Here is a 25,522-nt window from a genome sequence, read left to right as displayed (position 1 = left end):
GAAACCGTTGAGGAAAACAAACACAATTTCTCTTTTCAGTGAATTCAAACCTTTGCCTCAGAAATTTATCAGTCATTTTCTTAAAAAATTTACATCGCACTTTCTTATTCACCTTCGTTTTTCTAAATTTGTCTTTGGCTAGAACATATTTAAAAACCAAAAAAAGGGTTATTTTCTGCATTTTATGTTGTAGTGTTTTTACCGTTGTGTTTAAAACATCAACCGTTTTTTTCCTGTTTATTCTGTTCTGGTTTGTTCTCTATCATTTGTGTTTTCTAAATTTACCGTGTTCTGCAAAATTGTTTCAAAGCACACTTCAGACAGAGAACCGTATTGAATGCAACCTTGCTAAATTCGAAAATGAAGTGAAACCGAATAGCTGTTCCAAAAAAGCAGGAAGAGGAAAACAAATTGTTTTTGGAGTCTTACCTCTGAATCACCGTTTCAAGCGAAACTGAATAGCTGCAGCAACCAACCAAACAGGAAGAACTCCATTGGTAAGCTGTTCCATAAGATTGCACTTTTATGTTGTTTCTTAATTTACTCCTTTTATTTCTTTAAGGTTCTTTTTTACTGGTTGTTTCATTACATTCCAGCATATATATTTGTTTCAAATATATTTTGATTAGGAGAGATTAACATTACAAGTTATATAATTTTAAAAACATTAAATTTCTTTATCTTTCACATATTTAAAGTGAAAACTGAATAACAGATCATCTACTTGTAGTAAGTATGTTGCTTTAGGATATATATAAATTGGACATTTTTATTATTAATATTTTATATCAATTAAATAGTAGTTTTGTTTTCTTTCTTCCTCTATCAAGGAGCTCTTAGGCCTCAAAAAGTGGCAAGCAAATATTTTATGAGTATTGTCAATTTTTTCCCTTTTCATATGTAAATGAGTTGTTTGCTAAATAGGATTAAGGAATTCTGTATCCTTAGAGCACAAAAAGGGATGATTGTGATTGTTGTTAAAGTAAAAATCTATCTAAATCTTCGAAATAAAATTTATGTCTCGTCATTTTTCATACTTATCTAGATATTTAATAAATATTTTTTAAATTAAAAGACAAAGTAAAGATATTACAAATAAAGATTTTTTTATCAGCAAAGAGTGAAATTAAATTAAGAGGGATACATTAGGGGTATCCCAACCCTTTTACACAAACCAAAGACCAGACTAAGAGGTCTCCAAACAAAGCCAACAAAAAGAACACCCCAAAAGCAATAGAAAATGTTGTTTGTTGCATAAACTAAGTAAAACCTGCACCAGCAAGCACCCTGAACCGCCATTGTTGGATCCTTGTTGGAGTCCTCTGCCAGCAGGCTTCCTGTAGACCCCTCTAATGCCAAGTTGCACCAGCCTTGCATAAAGAGTTCCTCTGCTGACAAAGCTGGGCTAACAAAACCATAAAGGTTTTCTAACATAGTCAATTTAGGCTTAAGTTGCCTAAGCAACATCCCTGCCATCCCTTCCAAACCTGCTCAGCCTCACATAAGGACATTACTCTTCACTTCTTCTTCGTTGACCATCTAATTGACTAAGTGGCAAGACACCTGTGACTCCCTCTCCTTCACCACAACTAGCTTTACTTCATGGCATCTAAAGGCAACTAAACATCCCGAAAACCCCAACCATGTAGAGCTTTCAAACCTTCAGCAGTACAACAACCTGCCACAACAAACTAAGGTCTATTGTGACAACAACCCTCTCTATGTATTCCAGCTTGATACATGATGAATGAACAGCAAAGCCACCTGTACCGCCAACTATAGGGGAGAAAACTGAGAGCATGAGCTGTTCATCCGAGCATAGCCAACACTGCCAATCATATCAAAAGCTATACCTATAGAAACCCAGGATCCAGAACACCACAAAGACCATGTAACCTTCACTATAGCTGCAAAGCACATGTGTATCCACTTTTGGCTCAGCTTCCCCACTTCCTATAGAACACCAACAGAAACCCAGTTCCAGCGTTCCACTCTACACCAACCAGACCAGCGACCAACATCCATTCCCTACACAAACATGAGACTATTGAGTTACATTCCCCTACATCTACGTCTGCACATCTCAGGAGAAGAAAATGGCAACCTGCTTCCTACTTAGAACTTTTAATGCATATGATTGGGTTGAGGACCCAATCAACGAACGAGTAGTTAAAAGAATGCACCTTATGTTTAAGCCAGAGCCCTGACTTGAGTTGAGCCTTCTGGAAAATCTCATCTGCATCTACTACCCCTTACTGAAATACAAGCAGATTCCTTTTGTCCCAAATGCATCTAATAACATTTTCCCAGACACCTTTCCATACCAGATTTTGTTTATTGCAAGCTTGGAACAAGTAAAAGCTTTGAAAGTGCATCTTCAAATCATTTTGTTGGACAAAAGAGATACCTATCCATTCAAAGCACGAAGACCAAACCCATTAAGCATGTTTGCACTCCAGGAATAGATGTTGGCATGATTCCTCCTCTGACTGACACAACGAACAAAGCGTAGATTTCATCAACACCCCTCTCCTGCTTAAGCACACTCTTGTAGGCATTCTTCCCCTCATCACCCTCCAAGCTGTCATTGCTACATTTGGGAATGCCTTTGCCTTCCACAAGAGTTTATACACTTCGGATTGAGGACCTCTACCGTACTTAGCTAGACACTCATATGCAGAATTCACGAAAAACGTCCCTGGTGTCTCCTTCCCCCACACCTATATGTCCTTGACATTCTTCTTCCACGTGACTTTGGATAGAAGCGTGATAAGGTCAGCTTCCATTGGAGACTCCCACTCAAATTTGGCACGCCTCCACCTCATAGTCCACCTCCACTCCGAGTTACTCCATGTGCCAACTTTGCCCATTGTTTGACCCTGGTTTAGGGATAGGGAGTACATGCGTGGGAACATGGATTCAAGATCATTGCTTCCAACCCACACCTCCTCCCCGAATTTTGCTTTGTCTTCGCATCCTAGTTTCCATCCTAATTCTTCTTGAAACCACCCTCTACCTCCTCCCTGCACAATTTAGAAAGGTCTCTCCACCACCAAGATTGGAATTTGACAGGTGTTTGGCCGCTTTCACGGTCCAGATCGTACTTTGAACCCAAAAGATCCTTCCACCTTCCTTTTTCTTCAGATATACAACGCCATTTCCATTTAGCTAGTAGGGCATGATTGAACATTTGAATATCCATACAACCCAACCCTCCCTCCTCTTTTGGTGTTCATACATCTTTCCAACTTACCCAGGAGATTGGCTTATTCACCTTCCCCCATCCCCACAAGAAACTGGTTTGAATTTTGATGATCCTTCTACACACCGACTCTGGGGCTCTGAACAAAGATAAATAGTACAAAGGTACAACAGTTAAAACAGAATTAATAAGACAACTTCTCCCTGCCAATGATAAGAACCTCCCTTTCCACACACTGAGCCTTGCTTTAAGTTTATTGAGAACAGGTTCCCAGAACTGCTTCTTCCTTGGGTTTCCTCCCACCTCAATTCCCAAATACTTAAACGGTATCCCCATTTGAGAACAATTCAAAGTCTTAGTGAAACATTCAACTGTGTTGCTTTGTACATTGATGCCTGCTAGCTTTGACTTATGGAAATTAATCTTCAAGCTCGAGGCTAGCTCAAAACCCCTTAGGATGACCTTCAAAGTTAGCACGTCATTGAGGGTGTCTTCACATAGAAATAGAGTATCATCCGCAAATTCGAGAATACATATCTCTATCTCCTTACATCCAATCTTAAGGCCCGTTAACAACTTGACCTTTAAAGCCTGTCTTACTATCCCAACAAGGCCTTCTGCAACCACTAAAAAGAGAATGGGTGCTAGGGGGTCGCCCTGCCTCAACCCTCTTGATGGCTTGAACTCCTCCGTAGGGCTCTCATTGACCAACACAGACACAGAAGCGGATTCCATGCATCCTCGAATCTAGGAGATCCACAAATTGTGAAATCCCATCTTGCTCATCATATCATATAAGAAATCCCATCTAACCGAGTCATATGCTTTCTCGAAGTCAACCTTCAAGCAAAACCTGCTTCTCCCCTTTTTCCTGAGTTCCTCCACCACTTCATTAGCCATAAGTATACTGTCTAAGATCCCTCTGCCCTTTAGAAAGGAAGATTGGATTTCATATATAATTGCAAGAAACACCTTCTTCAATCTACTAGCCAGCACCTTTGATATGATTTTGTATAAAGCTCCTACTAATGAGATGAGTCTATACTGTTCAAGCTTAGAGGGGTCCTTGATCTTAGGGATTAAAGTGATGAACGAAGCGTTACAGCCTTTCGGTATAGACCCAGTCATATGAAACAGAGCCAGTGCGACTATTATCTCCTCTTTTATAAACTCCCAGCTCTTCTTGATAAAATTGAAATTAAAACCATCAGGTTCAGGACTCTTTGATCCTTCACGCTGCCACACTGCATCCCTTATTTCTTCTTCAATGAACATAGCAACGAGGCTCTGATTTTCCATTGGTGTTAAAGACTTAAACTCGACACCATTCAGCCTTACCTCTAGGTCTTTCGTAGCTCTGAATCTAGTTTCGAATAGCTCTTTTTCCTCTGCACGTACGGTGCTTGGTTCCTCACACCATTGGTCCCCTACCTGAACACCCTTCACTTCGTTCTTGAGCCTTCTCCACCTCAGAGTCGAGTGCAAGAATCTAGTACAAGAGTCCCCATTCTTAAACAAACTTGCTCTAGCCTTTTGGCAGATAAGGGATTCGATTTTCTTATCGTTCCTCTAAGCCCCCATTACAATCTTGGTAGTCTAGATCCTCAAATTCCTGTAAAGTCCTCCTCTTGGTGGTGTCAAGGTTGCTAAACACATCCTTGTTCCATAACTTCAGATAAAACTTGAGAAGTTTCAGTTTTTCTTTAAGTTTCGTAAACTCATTCACCTGGACGGTTGATTTTTCTCGGCAAGTGTACCGAATCAACTGTAATATAGTACTCTTTAAAGTACGAATGTCGAACCCACAGGTAACAATTCTAATTAAGATGTTCTGTTATAAAACCCATTAAGTATAGAAAATAATTTTGAGAACTTGTTCATAACCAAATTAAAGATTTCACAAGTAACTCAAAGGTTTAGGGTTTGATTCAACAAAAAGCAAAACTAACTTATCAAATATAGAGAAAGATACTTGAGATTGAATTGCTTCTATGTCAATCATTTGTATTTTTGAATAATACAATATATATAATACTGAAAACTACTTATTTTTTATGCTTAATTTAAAGTCATTCACCTTGATTCCTCATAGATGAAATTCATAAGATAATTTCTCAAACACTGATTCCTCAGATATTTAACAAATCATCCAGCTTTAGGAACAGAATTATAATGCAATCAATAACTTGAAATATATTCCTAGCATTACAAGTTATCAAGTATTTTCGTCTATTTCAAATCCTTAAAGGTACTTTCCAGTTAAATTTAAGGATCAAAATCAAGACTCCATTGATCAGATAGAATCAAGCAATAAGCATAAAACGAAAATACCAAGAACGAGTAGAAAAGAGTAGAAAAGAGAATATTATATATATATATATATATATATATATATATATATATATATATCACCGAGAATACATTTGATCAAAGTAGATTACATTCAATCCCAAGTTAGAAAGCACTTAGCCACTCATGACAGCTCCTCCAATCTTCATTCTTGATCTGGATTGCATAAGAAGGGCTGATCTGAGCACGTTCTTCTCCTAAGAACAAAGGTCTCTTATTCTCTCACTAATCTCTCTCTATAAAAATCCAATCTTTTTCCACTGCTTGTTTTTACTTTGTTCCAAAATTTATATATTGAACTTTAGCTCAAGCAAACCAATTTAGCTTAAGCTAGATCTTTCGGTGCATTTTTAGCTTGAGCTAGTAGTTTTAGCCTGGGCTATATTAGTACTGCACCTTTAATCAACTCTGGATAGTTTTAGCTTGAGCTAGCAATTCTAGCCTGGGCTAGATTAGTACTGCACCTTTAATCAACTCTGGACATATTTAGCTTGAGCTAAATCTTCTTATGATCCAATTAAGTTTTTGCTTTCTTTCTTTCAATGCCAACTTGAATACATTCTTTCAATGCTTCATATTCATCTGCAATTTACACAAAAATTGAGATTAAATTTCTTCATTTGTTTTTTGGTTCAAAATATATAATCAAATTTAATAATTCTCAGATTAGGGTAATTTTCTTACATTAAGCAACAATTAAGTTCCAAAGTGTTCATTTTTCTCAATCATAAAAACTACAGATTGACACTTATCATGGACTGAGTAGGCCTGCCATTTATCCTTCACCATCTTGTTAAAACCCTTTTCCAAGAACCAAGCATCAATAGATCTGAAAGGTTTGGGACCCCGGTCCTTCTCCACAGAGTTAACCACCAGAGCACAATGATCAGACACTTCCCTCCTTAGAACATACTGTTTACTCATTGGCCATAGTTATAACCATTCTTTAGTAACAAGAACTCTATCAATTCTACTCTTAGTCGTTCCATTAGTTTTGAACCACATAAAGTTCTTACCTACCAGAGGTAACTCTATTAGAGAATTAGACTCAATGAAGCTAATAAAGTCCTTTATTTCGCTTGATTGATCACCGTTGTCCCTGATACCTTTCCTTTCGCTTCTACTTCTCACAGCATTAAAGTCATCACAAAAACACCAAGCTGATTCTTGGGAAGCCAACTTAGCATTAGAGAGCTCCTCCCAGAGGGTATTCTTACCACTCAAGGCACAAGGAGAGTAGACATTGACCACCACACACCTAGAAGAAGATTTTAAATGTTGATCATAAACAATAATAAAGCCTTTACCCATCAAGTGATATTTATAACTAAAGACTTCTTTATGCCACAAGGATAATAAACTTCCACTCCCATCGTCTCCTTTATTATGAATCCAACCAACTATATTATCTCCCCAAAGAGAAAAACATATGGCGTTTGGCTTTTGTTTCTTGCGCACACACAAAATCAGCTCCCTCACTTCCAATAATATGCCTCATGTACCTATCTTTGGTACCTCCCCCCAATCCTCGTATGTTTAAATTAACAATAATCATAAGAAACTGTCCTTCTTCCCCTTCTCAGCACTCTTCATAATCTCCAAGTCTCTTGCTTCCAAGCAAGAATATTCATTAACAACCTCTTGTTCATCCCCCGACAATTAATCCCTACTTTTCTACTAATCTCCCACAGCTTAGACGAGTCCACTGACGAATCAAGATCGCACAACCGTAGGTTGCAATTGTTAATATCCCCGTCCGACAGAGAGACTAAAGACATGCCTCGTCTGGTTTGAGAAGAAATGCCAACCTGAGCAGACCTAATGCTTATTCTAACGGAACGCCTTGGGTGGGAATTTGATACTCCCAATTCTGATAGACCTTTCGTCTTGCGTCGGCGTTGAGTGTTTTTTTATGACCTTCCCACCACTTCGTCTCCTGGACAGGGTGAGTGCCCACAACCTGTGCGAATGGCCCCAAGACCATTCTCGTCTTCGTTTGCTTCATACTGATAACAACCGATCTGCATCCCTTCCTGATCCAAGATCTTCATCACCGACCCACTCTCTAGAACATTGGTATCGCTGTTGCTAACCTCATTCACGATATACACTGGATTCCGCTCCTCTTGGGACGAATGCGCCACCAATCCTCCTATTGAACCACCTCTTTTGTCGGGAAAGATCCTGTGCTCACGTTCTAACCCGATATCCAGATGTGTTGACCCTGACCTGGATCCGCCTACTCCCACAATTGCCTAAACCTCTCCTATTTGGGCCTCCAACATTCTAGCTTGGCCCAACCCCATTTTTGTTTCCTTCTAGGTATTCATGCATTCAATGTCCACGATAATCCTTGCCAGCTCAGCATGTTCACAAGTTTTATTAAAAGAAAAATCGTAGGCTTGGACAAATTTGTTGACAAAACCAGGTTCTACAAATGGCTTCTAACACTGCATTTCTCCATTCGTGCAAGGTTTTTCACCTTTCCTCCGACAAGCACCACTAAATGAAGAAGATGCCTCAAAATGGGCCTTTGACTTCTGTAGTTCTCCTCCGTCCTCCTCCTCTCCTCCGACCACCTTTCCTTTTGACCAGAGTTCCTCCCTAGTCCTAAGATTGTACTCCTCCTCTACGCTTTTAACAGAAAACGCAGATTCCTCTACATAGGATTCTGTTGAGAAGATACTATCAGAAGATTCAAAGCTACAATGGTAACCTTTGCATTTGCCTGACGAAGCCATAGGGTGTTCCTCTTCAATAGAAATACTTAGCGTTTGATCATTAATCCTCATCTTCTTTGCCACCCTAACGTAGCGACTGTTCTCAAGACGAACTTTCAGACGAGCAAACTCCAGATTTTCCCAACAACGTGGTATCATCAATAGAAATCAGAGTGGCCGATTCTCCAACCACTTTTGCAAAGCATTCTCGGTTCCAGAGTGAAATTGGTAAGCCAAAGCACCTCACCCAAACAACTTTGTGGTTCACTACGCATGTTGCTGTCCAAGGCTCAACACTAATAAAGATACTATCAAACCACTCTCTGTTTAGCTGGACAAACTCCTTCATGTTCTCATCCTCTCTAGGTGTTAAGAGGGCTAGGTTGTCCCCCAAAGATCTCACTCTTACCATATTCATACCCCTTCTTACAAATTCTTCACCCAACTGTTCAAAGTCCAAATCTGCATTGTACTAACCAACTACGCTTTTCTCCATCCACGACAGAGATTGTTTTTTGAGTTTTAAAGACCGATCCCTTCCATTCCCAACGTGCATGTCCTCTAACAGCATCAACAAACGATTTCTTCCCCCTCCTTTCCACCCAGACCACCTTTCCTTTTTTGGTCATGTTTTCGTCGGCACCTTCCAGCTTCTTCTTCCTCAACATTGGCCTCACCGTGTCCACATTCATAACGTCCTTTATCCCCGCCCTGGGAGGCTCCACTTGGTGACGATGGTACTTCGGGATGTTCACGAAGAGTTTTCTATTTCCTATGTATATATGATCAAGATCCTTCTCCAGCTTATTCTTCCCCAACATTGGCCTCACCGTCTCCACATTCCTAGCGTCCTTTATCCCCGCCCTGGGAGGCTCCACTTGGTGATGACGATACTTCAGAATGTTCACGAAGAGTTTTCTATTCCCTATGTATATCTGATCAAGCTCCTTCTTCAGCTTCCCCACATTCTTCACATCGAATAACCTCACAAACCCAAATCTTCTTCCCCACTTGTTCAGTCTACGAGAAATGAAAACCTCTTTCACCCTTGCCCATCTTTGGAAGATTTTGAGCATGTCTTTTTTCTCCAAATCCGCCAGGTAAGTTCGAGAAGAAGAACATTGTGGAGTTATTACTCGTGGTAGGTGGTTTGCGACGAGAACCATGGCCACCGTGCCCCACTGATGTGTGGGTTCTGCTTCCCTTTCCCATGCACATTGGTCTCTTTCCCTCTCCCATTGTAGGGAAGGAAGATTATTACAAATCGTAATGTTGATTAATGTGGGGGAAAGGTTAAATGTCCTAATTATGTCCAAATCGTAATTGTGGGGGAAGGTTCCTAAGCCATGTAATTTCACATGCATCTATTGCCATGATAGTGAGATGATTGAGTTTAATGAGAATCACTAAAAAAAAAAAAAATCATTAAATAATAATCAAATTTAGAAAAAATAATAATTAATCATTAAGTTGATTAAATTAGATACTAATTTAGAGATTAAAAAATTATTCATAGTTTCTATTATTAATAAAAAAATATAAAATAGTTTCTAAATTGGTATCTAAATTAGCTATCCAGGTTTTAACTACTAATATTTTAGATTATAAATTAGTTTCTAAAATACTAGACTAATTCAGAATATGAAGTAGTAAGTAGCTAAAAATTTGGTAGCTAATGATTAGATACCAATTTAAAAATTATTTTATAAATTTTTATTAATAATAGAAACTATTTTAGACATTAATAATTTTTTTAATTTATAAAATGATCCCTAATTTAGTTAAATAATAACTAATTATTTTGATCTCTAAAATTAATTTCTATTTAATAAATTTTTTTAGTGAATAATAGATTAATCAACTCAATGTCAAAAAAATATTTAGTCTATTCAAGTCTTGTTTAAAACTAAGTATATAGTTGATCTTAAGCCTTATTACTAATAAACCTAATTCAATATAATAAAATCAATTTATACAAATTAAAGTTATATAATCTAATTTATCCTTAATATAAGATTTCTAACATTAACTATGCATTATTTGATAATTATTTTCGCAGTGATATTATTTTGGTTTAATAATCAGTAGGTCCGTAAACTTTTTGTGAATTTCTAATTAGGTTAGTAATTTTTTTTAATTGAATCCTTTTTCTTCTGCATTTTTTGTATCTGGTTCCTTAAAATTTAGTTTATGGTGGTTTTTCTAACTCCAGATAACCAATTACAAAAATTACATCAATGACCTCAATTATGTTAGGTATCACAATAGAAGAAAAAGATATAGAATAAAATGTAATATTACGATAAAGACGATACAAGAAATGCATAAAACAGTAGAGAAAACCCACCCTACAAACCATTTTGTTACCCACTCAGATATACAATACGTTGACAAAGACTATATTCGGCTAGTTTATGGCTAAAAAACTTCAAGAACTTGTAAACAAGATCTTTATAGTAGCTTGCAGTCTTATTTGAGACCTTATAAATTGAACTCTAACATATATTATTTTTTTTCTTTAAATTATTTTTAAAAGTTAACTTGAGAAGGTTATGATGTCAAAATCATTTACAGTTGAACAGAAATATGAACTAAGTTGGGAATGCTGTACAATTCTTTAATATATGCTGTTTTAATGAATCCTTTACCATTGATTAGGGTGGTCAATGGATCAAAATCTAACACGCAATCCAAATTCAAATAAATGGATTGGATTTAAATCCAAATTCATTTTAACTATTTTAACTAGATCTAATTTAAATGAATTTTTTTTTTAAATCTATTTAAAGTAGATTAAAGATTTAATCCATTTTGTTAATTGATTAAACCACTTTATCAATTACAATAAATTTATTTTGATATGGTTACAGACTAACTTGGTTCGAACCGGGTCTAAGCCGACTCAACCTGAACACGGAAAAACTCGGTTCGACATCGGCCCGGGCCTGGACGACTCGACATCGGCCAGGATCCGGATGACTCGACATCGGCCCGGAACCGGACGACTCGACATCGACCTGGATCCGGACGACTCGACATCAGCTCGGGCCTGAACGACTCGACATCGACCCAGGCCCAGACAACTCGACAATTGCCCGGGTCTGGATGATTCGACATCGGCCCAAGCCCGTTCGACATGACATCGAATCGAGCCCGCTTGGCTCAACATTAGCCAGGGCCAATCGACTTGACATCGACCCAGGCCCGCTCCACTCGACATCAGCCCGAGACCGGACGACTCGACATCGACCAGAACCCAGACGACTCGACATTGGTCTGGGCCCGGAAGACACGACATCGGTCTAGGCCCGGACGACTCGACAATGGCCTGGGCACGGACGACTCGACATCGGCCTGGGCCCGCTCTGCTTGACATCGTCCCAGGCCCGCTCAACTTGACATTGGCCTGGCCCCAATCGACTCGACATAGACCCAGGCCCGCTCCACTCGACATTGGCTCGGGCTTGTTCGGCTCGACATCGGCCCGGGCCCGGGAGACTCGACATTGGCTCGGGTCGGCTAGGCTCGACATTGGCCTGGGCCCGAGAGACTTGACATTGGTCCGAGCCCGTTCAGCACGATATCGGCCAAGGCCCAATCGACTTGACATCGATCCGGACCCGCTCCACTCAACATCGGCCCGAGCCCGTTCGGCTTGACATCGGCCCGGGCTCGTTCGACTTGACATCGGGCGGAGCCCGAGAGACTCGACATTGGCTCAGGCCCGTTCAACTCAACATTGGCCTGGGCCCAATGGACTCGACATCGGCTCGGGCTCGGGAGACTCGACATTGACCCGGACCCGTTCGGCTCGACATCGGCCCGGGCCCGGGAGACTCGACATTGGCTCGGGCCCGCTCGACTCAACATTGGCCCGAGCCCAATCGACTCGACATCAACCTGGTCCCGTTCCACTCGACATCGATCCGGGTCCAACGACTCGACATCGGCCTGGGCTTTCTCGGCTCGACATCGACTTGGGATTGCTCGACTCGACAATGGCGCGGGCGCGCTCGGCTCGAAATCGGCCCAGGCTTGCTCGGCTCGATATTGACCCAGGACTAATCCATATCCAATTAAATAGATTGGATTTAAAATCCAAAAATATGGATTTGGATTTGAAATAAATCCATTTAAATGTATTAAAACTAATATGGATATGGATAATTATGGATTGGATTTTGTAATTTGTATTTTTTCACAAGCCATCATTTGGCTTGTGAATTTTTTTGTTTGTTTTTATCTAAATTTATGTTTGTAACATTCAGGAAGAAGTTGTAGCCACAGAAGAAAACAAGTGAACAGGAAGTGTCAAGGATCATGGACCCAAACACAATTGTGTCTACAGCTACTGAAAGTGTATTAAAATTTGGGGGAGATCTGGTTACCCGTCATCTGGGTTACTTATATAATTATAGTGACAAATTTGAAGAGGTGAACCGTTGTGTTGAGATGCTAGATGATACTAGAAAGAGGGTGCAAAATGAAGTTATGGCTGCAGAAATGAATGCAGAAGAAATTGAAGAAGATGTTCAACATTGGCTGAAACATGTGGATGAGAAGATCAAAGAATATGAAAATTTTCTCTGTGATAAACGCCATGAGAAGACAAGATGCTCTATTGGTTTCTTTCCTAATAACTTGCACTTGAGGTATAGGTTGGGAAGAAAAGCTACGAAGATTGTAGAGGAAATCAAAGCAGATGAAGTTTTGAATAAAAAGTTTGATAAAGTCTCGTATCATATAGGCCCATCCATGGATGCTGCTCTGTCAAACACTGGTTATGAAAGTTTCACGTCGAGAAAGAAAATTATGGCAACGATTATGCAAGCACTTGAAGACTCTACAGTTAGTATGATTGGAGTTTACGGGGTTGGAGGTGTGGGAAAGACCACGTTTGTCAAAGAAGTTGCTAAGCAAGCTAAAGAAAGGAAGTTGTTCAATACGGTGGTTATGGCAAATATAACAAGAAATCCTGACATAAAGAAAGTTCAAGGACAAATTGCTGAGATGTTAGGAATGAGATTGGAAGAGGAAAGTGAGATTGTAAGAGCAGATCGTATTCGAAAAAGGTTAAAGAAAGAAAAGGAGAATACCCTTATAATCCTAGATGATCTTTGGAATGGATTGGACTTGAATAGACTGGGGATCCCACGTGATGAAGATGATGGTGTCAGCCAAAAGGTTGGCAAGGATGCAGCCGATCTTGGTTATAAAAAGGTGGAGACAGAAAAGTTATCTGCAGATTCCAATAAGATGAAGAAAGAAAAGCTATCTAGTGACTACAATAAGATTAAAATAGAAAAGTTATCTGTTGATCACAAAGGATGCAAAATTTTCTTAACATCTAGAAATAAAGACGTATTATGTAATCAAATGGATGTGCAGGAGAGATCAACTTTCCCATTAGGAGTCCTTGACCAAAAGGAGGGAGAGGCTTTACTTAAGAAAATGGCTGAAATAAGTGTTACCAATTCTGCATTTGATGACAAAGTTACTGAAATATCCAAAATGTGTGCTGGGTTGCCCATAGCATTGATTTCCATTGGAAAAACATTAAAGAATAAGAGCCCTTATGTGTGGGAGGATGTTTGTCGACAAATTGAAAGACAAAATTTTACTGGAGGTCAGGAACCTATTGAATTCTCTGCAAAGTTAAGTTATGATCATCTAAAAACTGAGGAGCTTAAGCATATTTTCTTACAATGTGCTAGAATGGGAAATGATTTTTCGATTATGGACTTGGTCAAGTTGTGTATTGGTGTGGAAATGCTTCAAGGGGTTTACACAATAAGAGAAACAAAATCTAGAGTAAATGTGTTGGTGGAAGAGCTAACTGAGTCAAGTTTGCTGGTGAGAAGTTATTCTAATGACTGTTTCAACATGCATGACATTGTGCGTGATGTTGCTCTTTCAATTTCATCAAAAGTGAAACATGTATTTTTTATGAAAAATGGCAAACTAAATGAGTGGCCTCACAAGGATAAACTCGAAAGGTACACAGCTATTCTTTTACATTATTGTGATATTGTTGAGCTTCCTGAGAGTATATACTGTCCTAGACTTGAAGTCTTCCATATTGACAGTAAAGATGACTTTTTGAAAATACCAGATGACTTTTTTAAAGGTATGATTGAACTCAAAGTATTGATATTGACTGGTGTTAATTTGTCACGCTTACCTTCTTCAATTACACACCTAACAAACCTAAAGATGCTCTGTTTGGAGAGATGCACTCTAAGAGATAACCTATCAATCATGGGAGCGTTAAAGAAATTAAGAATTCTTTCTCTTTCAGGATCTAATATTGAAAATTTGCCTGTTGAATTGGGGCAATTGGATAAGTTGCAACTTTTGGACTTAAGCAATTGCTCGCAACTAAGAGTAATACCTTCCAATATGATATTAGGGATGAAAAGTTTGGAAGAGTTTTACATGAGAGGTGACTTGATTCTGAGAGAAACTAATGAGGAAATCAAAAGTAAAAATGCTAGTCTTTCTGAGTTGAGGCACTTGAATCAATTAAGAAGTTTAGATATACACATTCCAAGTGTTTCCCATTTTCCACAAAACTTATTCTTTGACAAGTTGGATAGCTACAAGATTGTCATTGGAGAAATTAACATGCTTTCAGTGGGAGAATTCAAAATCCCTGACAAGTATGAAGCAGTGAAATTTTTGGCATTGAACCTAAAAGATGGTATTAACATTCATTCTGAAAAGTGGATTAAAATGTTGTTCAAAAGAGTTGAATATTTACTTCTAGGAGAACTCAACGATGTTCATGATGTTTTCTATGAATTAAATGTTGAAGGGTTTCCAAATTTGAAACATTTGTTTATTGTAAACAATGTTGGCCTTCAGTACATTATCAACTCTGTGAAGCGATTTCACCCTTTACTTGCTTTTCCCAAATTGGAGTCCATGTGTCTTTACAAATTGGAGAATTTGAAGAAACTATGTGACAATCAACTCACAGAGGCCTCCTTCTGCAGATTAAAGACAATCAAGATTAAAACATGTGGTCAATTGGAAAGTATTTTCTCATTTGTCATGCTCAGTCGTCTCACTATGCTTGAAACAATTGAAGTGTATGATTGTGATTCTTTAAAGGAGATTATTTATGTTGAAAAAGAATCTGATGTGCAAACTGACAAGATCGAGTTTCCTCAATTACGATTTTTAACATTGCAATCTTTACCAGCATTTTCTTGTTTGTATACTAACGATAAAATGCCTTCAATCTCTCAATCATCAGAAGACCAAGTTCAAAACAGGGAGCTCAAAGAAATTACTGCAGTATCTGGTCAAGATACAAATGCTTGCTTTTCACTCTTCAATGGAAAGGTATTTAAAATAAATATTATGATAGATCTTTATCCTTTACTTCACGCTTGCAATCTTTCATGTTTAATTTGATATGTTATTTCTCTAAAAGAGGTAAGAATTCCTGGTCTTTATGTTTGGCGCATTCGATTGGGTAAGTCAATTTTTGTAAATCAAAATTCCTCAATACAATAATATTATGTGGTCTTACAGGTTGCAATGCCCAAATTAGAGTTGTTGGAGTTGTCTTCAATCGACATCCCGCAGATATGGAATGAGAAATCTTTGCATTGTTTTCAACATTTGCTTACATTGAGTGTATCAGATTGTGGCAATTTAAAATATTTATTGTCACTTTCCATGTCTGAAAGTTTAGTGAATCTGCAAAGCCTTTTTGTAAGTGGATGTGAATTGATGGAGGACATATTTTGTGCAGAAGATGCAATGGTATGCAGATTCATTTAATTTAATTAAATTAAAGTTAATTGTCAGAGTCATTTGTTGTTTGATTGCAGTGGCACTAACTGCTAAGGTCTTTTATTTGATCACTCAACCTGCTTCCTCTTGCAGCAGAATATTGACATTTTTCCTAAGTTGAAGAAAATGGAGATCAACTGCATGGAAAAATTGAGTACCCTATGGCAGCCCTGTATTGGTTTTCATTCCTTCCATAGTTTGGATTCTTTGACAATAAGGGAATGCAACAAACTTGAGACAATATTTCCTAGTTACACGGGGGAAGGGTTTCAGAGCCTTCAAAGTTTGGTGATTACTAATTGTATGTCAGTGGAAACCATATTTGATTTTGGAAATATTTCACAAACTTGTGGTACAAATGTGACAAATTTGCATAATGTCGTTTTAAAAGGGCTACCAAAGTTGGTGCATATATGGAAGGTGGACACTGATGAAATTCTTAATTTTAATAATCTACAAAGCATTGTTGTTTATGACAGTAAAATGTTAAAATATCTCTTTCCACTCTCGGTTGCCAAAGGCCTAGAAAAACTGGAAACACTTGAGGTAAGTAATTGCTGGGAAATGGAGGAAGTTGTTGCTTGTGACAGTCAATCAAATGAAGAGATTATCACCTTTAGTTTCCCCCAACTAAACACTCTATCATTACAGTATTTATTTGAACTCAAGAGTTTCTATCCGGGACCTCACAATTTAGAATGGCCATTTCTGAAAAAATTATTTATACTCTTTTGTAACAAGTTGGAGGAAACCACAAGTTTGCAAGTGAAGTCGATCTTTTCAGCCACAGAAAAGGTACAAGTTAAAAAACATGATTTAAGAAAGCCATGAAACTTACGAAACTCCTGCTGAAGGATGTTGGAAGTTATATTTTTATTTCTGAACAAAATATTTATTCATCTTATATTATATATATTTTAGCATGCATGATTTTGGTTCTAAATTTGCTTTGGTAACTGCTATTTTTAGGTGATACACAACTTGGAATATATGTCAATTAGCTTGAAGGAAGCAGAATGGTTACGAGACTATATTTTTAGTGTTCATAGAATGCACAAACTACAGTCACTTGTTTTGTCTGCATTGGAGAATATTGAGATTCTCTTTTGGTTGCTTCATAGACTTCCTAATTTGGAAAGCATTACATTGAAAGGTTGTCTCTTTGAAGGGATTTGGGATTCTACAAGCCTGGGTTCACATGAAAAAATTGGGGTTGTAGTACAACTTAAGGAGTTGATAATTAATAATTTGAGGTATTTACAGAATATAGGCTTTGAACATGACCTGCTTCTGCACAGGGTAGAGCGCTTAGTCGTTTCTGAATGCCCAAAATTGGAAAGTTTATTACCTTTCTCAGTGTCTTTCAGTTACTTGACATATTTGGAAGTAACTAATTGTTCAGGATTGAGGAATTTAATGACATCCTCAACTGCCATGACCTTGGTTCAACTCACAATCATGAAGGTAAGCCTCTGTGAAGGGATTGAGAAAATTGTTGCGGAAGATGAAAAACAAAAAGTGATTGAGTTTAAACAACTGAAAGCTATAGAATTGGTGTCTCTACCAAGCCTCACCTGTTTCTGCGGTTCTGAGATATGTAACTTAAAGTTCCCCTCACTTGAAAATTTAGTAGTGAGTGATTGCCTTCTAATGGAAACATTCTCTAAAGTCCAAAGTGCACCTAATCTAAGAAAAATACATGTTACCGAGGGTGAAAAGGACAGATGGTTTTGGGAACGTGATTTGAATACCACTCTGCGAAAACTTTCTGCTGATAAGGTAAGCATATATGAGAAATCATTATCGTCCCTACGCATAAATTATTTTTCTTATGGATGTAAATGTAGAGATAGCCTAAAAAGTTGAGGAATCTGAAAATATCATTACTCTTTTATAATGGAAGTTCAAAATCTCAGGTGGTTAACATAATAGATATTTCTTCATTTTGTAGGTTGCTTTCAAACATTCAAAGCATTTGACACTTATAGAGGATTCTGAGTTGGAGGAAATTTGGAACACCAAAGCTGCTTTTCAAGATAACTACTTTCGAAGTTTAAAAACATTGGTAGTGATGGACATTACAAAAGATCATGTGATTCCATCTCAAGTACTTCCTTGCTTAAAGAACTTGGAAGAATTGGAGGTAGAAAGCTGCGGGGCGGTGGAGGTAATATTTGATGTAAATGACATTGACACAAAGAAAAAGGGAATAGTGTCTCGACTGAAAAAGCTGACTTTAACTATGTTGCCAAATTTGAGCCGTGTATGGAAAAAAAATCCTCAAGGAATTGTTAGCTTTCCCAATTTGCAAGAAGTGTCTGTTTTTGACTGTGGACAGTTGGCAAGACTGTTCCCTTCATCCCTTGCCATAAATCTCCACAAGCTTCAGAGACTTGAAATACAGTGGTGTGATAAGTTAGTAGAAATTGTTGAAAAGGAAGATGCATCGGAACTTGGAACAGCTGAAATTTTTAAGTTCCCTCGTTTGTTCTTATTGCTTCTTTATAATCTTTCACGGCTTACTTGCTTTTATCCTGGAAAACACCATCTGGAGTGCAACATGTTAGAGGTCTTAGACGTGTCCTATTGTCCTATGTTGAAGCAATTCACATCAAAGTTTCATGATAGTTATAACGAAGCAGTTGCAGAGAGTCAAGTTAGTGTTCCAATTACAACTCCCTGGCGTCAGCAACCTCTGTTTTGGGTTGAAGAGGTGACAACGCATTAGAATTTCAATCTTTTCCTTTTCTTTTCGTTATTTTCCTCTTACCTTCTAATTGCCACCATTTTCTTTTGAATTTGTTTGGCTTGCTAGGTTGTTCCCAAACTAAAGGAATTGACAGTGAATGAGGAAATCATTACCTTGTTGAGCCATGCAAGTTTTCCACAAGACTTCCTTTGCAAATTAAATCTTCTTCAGCTATGCTTTCAGGATGAGGACAACAAGAAAGATACTTTTCCTTTTCATTTCCTTCACAAGGTACCCAGTTTAGCACATCTTCAAGTGTCCGATTGCTTTGGTCTAATGGAGATATTTCCGTCTCAAACACTCCAATTTCATGAAAGAATACTGGCCAGATTTAGAGAGTTAACCCTAAATAACCTTCCAGAGCTGGACACAATAGGGTTAGAGCACCCATGGGTAAAGCCATACACTAAAAGTCTTGAATTTTTAATGCTAAACGAGTGCCCCCGGTTAGAAAGATTAGTGTCCGATGTGGTATCTTTCAGCAATCTGAAACAGTTGGCTGTTGAGTTGTGTGAAGAGATGAAGAATTTATTCACTTTTTCGACTGCCAAAAGTTTGGTGCAACTTGTGTTCTTATCAATAATAAATTGCGAATCAATGAAAGAAATAGTGAAAAAAGAAGATGAAGATGCCTCTGGGGAGATCGTGCTTGGACGACTCACAACATTAGAGCTGGATTCCTTATCAAGGCTAGTAAGCTTTTATTCAGGGAATGCCATGTTGCAATTGCCATGTTTGAGAAAAGTGACGATAGTTAAATGTCCCAGAATGAAAACTTTCTCTGAAGGAGGCATAAATGCCCCAATGTTTTTGGGGATTAAAACTTCTTTGCAGGACTCTAATTTCCACTTCCACAATGATCTCAACTCGACAGTCCAGTGGTTTCACCAACACGTAAGTAATTCATTATCCAAATCCTCTACTAGTTTATGTTTTGGTAATGCATGTAAAACACATTTGTTTGACTACAAATAAATAAGGTGATGGTACAATAAGCAAGCATTTATCCTACCAATTTAGGGTAGTAGTAGGGTCATGGTCCACTTTCTCGTTCCTACAAATATTGTGATATTTCTTCATTTTGTAGGTTTCTTTCAAACATTCAAAGCATTTGACACTTAGAGAGGATTCTGATTTGGAGGAAATTTGGCACAGCAAAGCTGGTTTTCAAGATAACTACTTTCGCAGTTTAAAAACGTTGTTGGTGATGGACATTACAAAAGATCATGTGATTCCATCTCAAGTACTTCCTTGCTTAAAGAACTTGGAAGTATTGGAGGTAAAAAGCTGCAAGGAAGTGGAGGTAATATTTGATGTAAATGACATGGAGACGAAGAAAAAGGGAATAGTGTCTCGATTGAAAAGGCTTACTTTAAATAGCTTGCCAAATTTGAAGTGTGTATGGAACAAAAATTCTCAAGGAACTATCAGCTTTCCCAATTTGCAAGAAGTGTCTGTCTTTGACTGCGGAAAGTTGGCAGCACTGTTCCCTTCATATCTTGCCAGAAATCTTCTAAAGCTTGAGGAGCTTCATATAGAGAGCTGTGATAAGTTGGTTGATATTGTTGGAGAGGATGATGCAATAGAGCCTGAAACAACTGAAATGTTTAAATTCCCTTGTTTGAACTTGTTGATTCTCTTTAGGCTGCCATTACTTAGTTGCTTTTATCCTGCAAAACACCATCTGCTATGCCCCTTATTAGAAATCTTAGACGTGTCCTATTGTCCTAAGTTGAAGTTATTCACCTCAGAATTTCATGATAGTTGCAAAGAATCGGTTATAGAGATTGAAGTTAGTTCTACAATTACAATTAGTCGACTTCAACAACCTCTGTTCTCAGTTGAAAAGGTGACAAAGCTTAATCCCTTTTGTATTCCCAACTTCTTTCATTTCCTTTTCCTTTCATTTCCTCCTTCTAACTGCCACCATTTTCTTTGGAATTTGTTTGGCCTTGCTAGGTTGTTCCCAAACTGAAGGAATTGACAGTGAATGAGGAAAGCATTATCTTGTTGAGCCATGCACATTTGCCACAAGACCTCCTTTGCAAATTAAATTTTCTTCTGCTATGCTCAGAGGATGATGACAATAAGAAAGATACTCTGCCTTTTGATTTTCTTCTCAAGCTACCCAATTTAGAACATCTTAAACTGTTTTGCTTTGGTCTGACGGAGATATTTCACTCTCAAAAACTCGAGGTTCATGACAAAATACTTTCTAGATTGAAAAATTTCACCCTTGAAAACCTTGAAGAGTTGAAGTCTATAGGGTTAGAGCACCCATGGGTAAAGCCATACTCTGAAAGGCTTGAATCATTAAAGCTTATCGAGTGCCCACAGGTAGAAAAAATAGTGTCTGGTGCAGTATCTTTCATGAATATGAAGGAGTTGGTTGTGACAGACTGTGAAAAGATGGAGTACTTATTCACATTTTCAGCTGCCAAAAGTTTGGTGCAACTTTTGATCCTATCGATACAAAATTGTGAATCAATAAAAGAAATAGTCAAAAAGGAAAATGAAGATGCTTCTCATGAGATCATATTTGGATGTGTCAAAACTTTAGATCTGGATACCTTACCATTGCTTGGAAGCTTTTATTCAGGGAATGCCACATTGCAATTTTCACGTTTAAAAAAAGTGATGTTAGATAACTGCCCCAATATGAAAACTTTCTCTCAAGGAGACATAAATGCACCATTTTTTTATGGGGTTGAAAGTTCAATTGGAGATTTTGATTTAACCTTCCACAGTGATCTCAACACCACAATCAAGGAGTTGTATCACAAACAGGTACGAATTCATTTTGGATGATTGAGTTAAACGTACATTCACACCCTTTGCAACATATTTCCAAACGTATAGCTATGCATCTTCCTGCTATACTTCAATTTTTATGCTTTCCCTATGGTTGCATTAATATTGTTCGTGTTTGATATTTTTGCTCCCTGCTTTTTCCATTCCCTGTATATGAAACACTGCTTCAAATTGATATTGAAAACACCTTAACTAAATGGAGCAAAATAAAAATGGCAAAAATCACATTTAACCCATTTTGAAAATATGTTGAAAGGATACTTGTACATTTGACATATCAAGTTAGGAATGCAATGCCCCCCAATCGTGAAACTGTTATTTTTCTCTTCTGCTGTCATAAAAAGTTATCTTAAAAAATAAGACATAGTATATATTACTAGAAGAACCATAGTGTGTTTTTTGTATGGATTCCAAGTCTTTGTATTTACCTGTATAACTTACAGAATGGTTGAAATTGCATTAATTATTCTTTTAATTTGGTTTTAGGTTGAGGGGGATCCCACCATGGAATCAACTGATAGAGGAAGCAGTGATGGTGATAATTAAACTTCTGAATAAAGGTTAATGTTAAATCTTATTTTTAAGTGGTTTTGACGAGTAACATTCACCTTATTGTTTGGTTTGATTTTTAGTTAGTTGCATATTCTTCATAAGCCAAATAATTCATTAAAATTATTTAGTTGTGCTTTCTTTCTCATGGTGCAGTGAGAAAAAAAAAGAAGTTTCTTTGCATTAAACGTATATGCATTGAAACATATACTATATGTAGCTATAAATTTTCTATGATAAAAAAGAATATATCAATTAATGACATAATAAAAAAGAAATAGTTTATCCGTGTTTGGAACCAAACATACGAAGTCAATTACAAGTGTCATGTGATAGAAGAGGTCAGCTATAATATATACATTGGAAAGAACACTACAGTGGATCAGAACAAAGTGCGTATCTGAATAAAATAAAGGACCAAATGTGGTACTTTTTAAAATAAAGGAACTAAAAAATGGACACACAATTTTTAAGAGAAATTAAAAACATTTTTTTAACATTTTAGTGGGAGCAAAAACATTTTTCATCCCAACATATTTTACCCAAATATATATCGATAATTTACATTACTTCAATCTTCCAAAGAACATTGTATTAGTTTCTATAATAATAATCATGTCCTATAATGAAATTGTTTTATATTCATTTTAGTGTAAACAAGGGTGTGACTATTGCCTCATGCATTGGATGCCAACCATAATCTCTGCAAATATTAGGACACTGGTAATGTAGGTTTTTATTTTATTTTATTTAACAATTTAGATTAATTATAGTTTTTAATGTTTATTGTGGTAATGTTAAATTCTTATGTTTTGCAGTTATTTGAGACTGAAGAACCATTGTCGGAAGACACTATTGAAAAGATGATAATTTTAAGAACAGAGAAAATGTTTACAATTGTTTTGAGATAACTTAGCATAAGTCCTTTTCAGTTTTAGTTGTAGATCAAATTTATATTTATTTAGATAATTTACAACTTTGAATTAGTTTAGCATACACTTACACCTTACGCATTCATTATTCAATTATATAGAAAAAGATATGATTGAATAATTTTTCTTGGTTTGTTTTTTTGATTTACAGAATAAGATGTGTATAAAATAGACAGGTTATTAAAAAAACCACATGATTCTACACTGATTATTGCATTAATCAGTATAGAAATTAATTTTCTACATTAGTTATTGTATTAATTAACTGACGAAGAAAGACTTAAACAACTGCAGCAATGCTCATATGCTTGCATTCTAGGAATAAGATCATACAAAAAGTAAACTAATCATATGATACTTTTCCTACTACTTTAATCTATGTCTCTATTGTATGAATTTATATTCCTTGTCATATATCAAGTCACAAAAATTATTTGAAGTAAAATTCTATTTACTTGAAGCAATTCAAGCTCGTTCTTTGCATTAACCACTCAGATCATAATCAGTTATATCAGCTGATGTTGATTTGTGTTAGGTAACACCAATTAGTCTGTTATAGTTCTGGTGTTAGTTATGTGTGTGATGGTTTATGTATGTTGTTGAACTTGAATTAGTCTGTGATGTTATCGATTTAATTCAAGCTCTGTTAGTAATTTATACACAGTATGTATAGAATCGTGATGTGCACATTTGAATAAACAATCACATTGCAATAAATTGATATTTCTTCTCATTCACTATGCATGCATGAATTCAGTATGCATGGCAGGCTTTACAATGATACCTCTTACAATTATTTACTCTAAGGATCTTTTTTGTTCGGAAAGACTTGAAAACAAAGTTAATTGTTTTTCTGGTAGATTGTAACTCTGTCAAAACTAGGTTAATAGCATCTCAGTCTAATCATGCATATACGAAAACATTATTTTCAACTTTAAACTCATGATCAACTTATCATCTAGTTACAACTTTATCCTGTGCGAAGGATATATATGCATGAGGAGGAGTAGCTACACTCACACACATATGAGCAATTAGTAAAAGATAGCTTTATACATGCAATGAAATTGATAGATTATTGATAAGTGTGTCATATTAGTAATATTTCATATTAGAAGACTTACCTTATGGATATTTATTGATAAAATAACTATAATTAAATCCTTAATTTATGAATTTAAACATTTTTACAAATTTTGTGATTATAAAATGAATAAGAATGATTTACTCCCAAATTTATGTTAATTTTAGGATTCTAGGAGAAAATTGAGATGAAAGGGCTAGAGGAGAAAAGACAAGATGAAAAGGGAAAGCTGAAACGTTCAACACTCGCCCAAACTCGCCTAAGCCATATCACTCCAGAGGAACTCCCCCAGGCGAGATCACTTCAAAGAAGTTGGGTTTTTTCTCATCCAAGCAACCCCAAACTTGCCTATGTGAGATGTCACTTTGCCCAAGCCCAACTAGGTTAAATATGAGGTGTGAGACACAACCTTAGGCATCATTGGGAGAATAGGAGGAGATAGAAAACCCTAGAGGAGGCAACAACCGTCAAAGAGAAACATCCTGAATCTTCTTTTCTTGTTTTCCATGCTTGTAATGGCCAACATGAGTGACTAATTTACCCTTTGAATTGGAAGTAACATGTTCAAACTCTTATGTATTGAGGTGTATTTAAACATAGTATTATGTTGTTCATTGATTATTCACATTGTCATTTTATTCTTAATGCTTATCGTGATTTTGATCCTTAAATTTGACTGAAAAGTACTTCTAAGCATCTGACCTAAATGATAATGTTTAACATATATTTGGATGCTAGGAATACATTTGAAATGTTAATTGCTATCAACATCTATCTAACGATGAGTAGTTTTTATAAATATGCAAGGAATCAATATTTAGGAGACTATCTTAATAATTTTATATGCGAGGAATCAATATAAATGAATTTTATATGGACATCAATATTAAAGACAAAATATTATTATATTTTTTAAAATACAAAAGAGAGAGAAGGATGAACCCCAATTCCAATTGAATCAACTAACTCTTTACTTTGCTTCATTTACATTCTTGCAATCTCATACACAACAAAATTCCAACAAACTTTATTATATTGTTTTCTATTTCGTCAATATTATACTAGAGAATTCAACTGTTCATGTGGGTTGAACATCTATCCTTAGAGACAAATTTATTACTTCTGATACAATACAATTGCCGTAAAAAAGTCTACTTATTAATATTATTATAATTTTAAATTAATTTATATAAGAATTAGAAATTTTTTGGAGGAATTAATATAATCTTTTAAGAAAATGTTTTTTTATAAATAGTTGATTCGTTAACTAGTCTTAAATTACAAATAAACTTATTTTAATTTTTAAACCGTTGGCTAGAAATA

The 25,522-nt window shown here is 36.6% G+C and overlaps 1 protein-coding gene across 3 annotated transcripts; it reads left to right on the top strand.

Annotated features, from left to right (window-relative positions):
- Positions 1-23,273, top strand: LOC137826530 (uncharacterized). Of its 3 annotated transcripts, none has more exons than XM_068632522.1 (12): positions 1-497; positions 12,540-15,618; positions 15,811-16,044; positions 16,171-16,869; positions 17,044-17,853; positions 18,026-18,787; positions 18,890-19,717; positions 19,911-20,672; positions 20,783-21,610; positions 22,121-22,194; positions 22,835-22,906; positions 23,002-23,273. In XM_068632522.1, the coding sequence occupies exons 2-10, from the start codon at positions 12,592-12,594 to the stop codon at positions 22,178-22,180; spliced, it is 8,010 nt and encodes a 2,669-aa protein (XP_068488623.1). In that variant the 5' UTR covers positions 1-497; positions 12,540-12,591; the 3' UTR covers positions 22,181-22,194; positions 22,835-22,906; positions 23,002-23,273. The 3 variants fall into 3 exon arrangements, with proteins under 3 accessions (XP_068488623.1, XP_068488620.1, XP_068488621.1); XM_068632519.1 differs by having other exon boundaries at positions 16,168-16,869; XM_068632520.1 differs by having other exon boundaries at positions 16,168-16,869; positions 22,835-22,911.
- Positions 23,274-25,522: the final 2,249 nt, after the last annotated feature.

Source organism: Phaseolus vulgaris, chromosome 8, assembly GCF_000499845.2.
Source record: "Phaseolus vulgaris cultivar G19833 chromosome 8, P. vulgaris v2.0, whole genome shotgun sequence".
Classification (NCBI taxonomy): Eukaryota; Viridiplantae; Streptophyta; class Magnoliopsida; order Fabales; family Fabaceae; genus Phaseolus; species Phaseolus vulgaris.
Note: the sequence above shows the minus strand (reverse complement) of the source record. Positions and strands in the feature narration are given on the sequence as shown.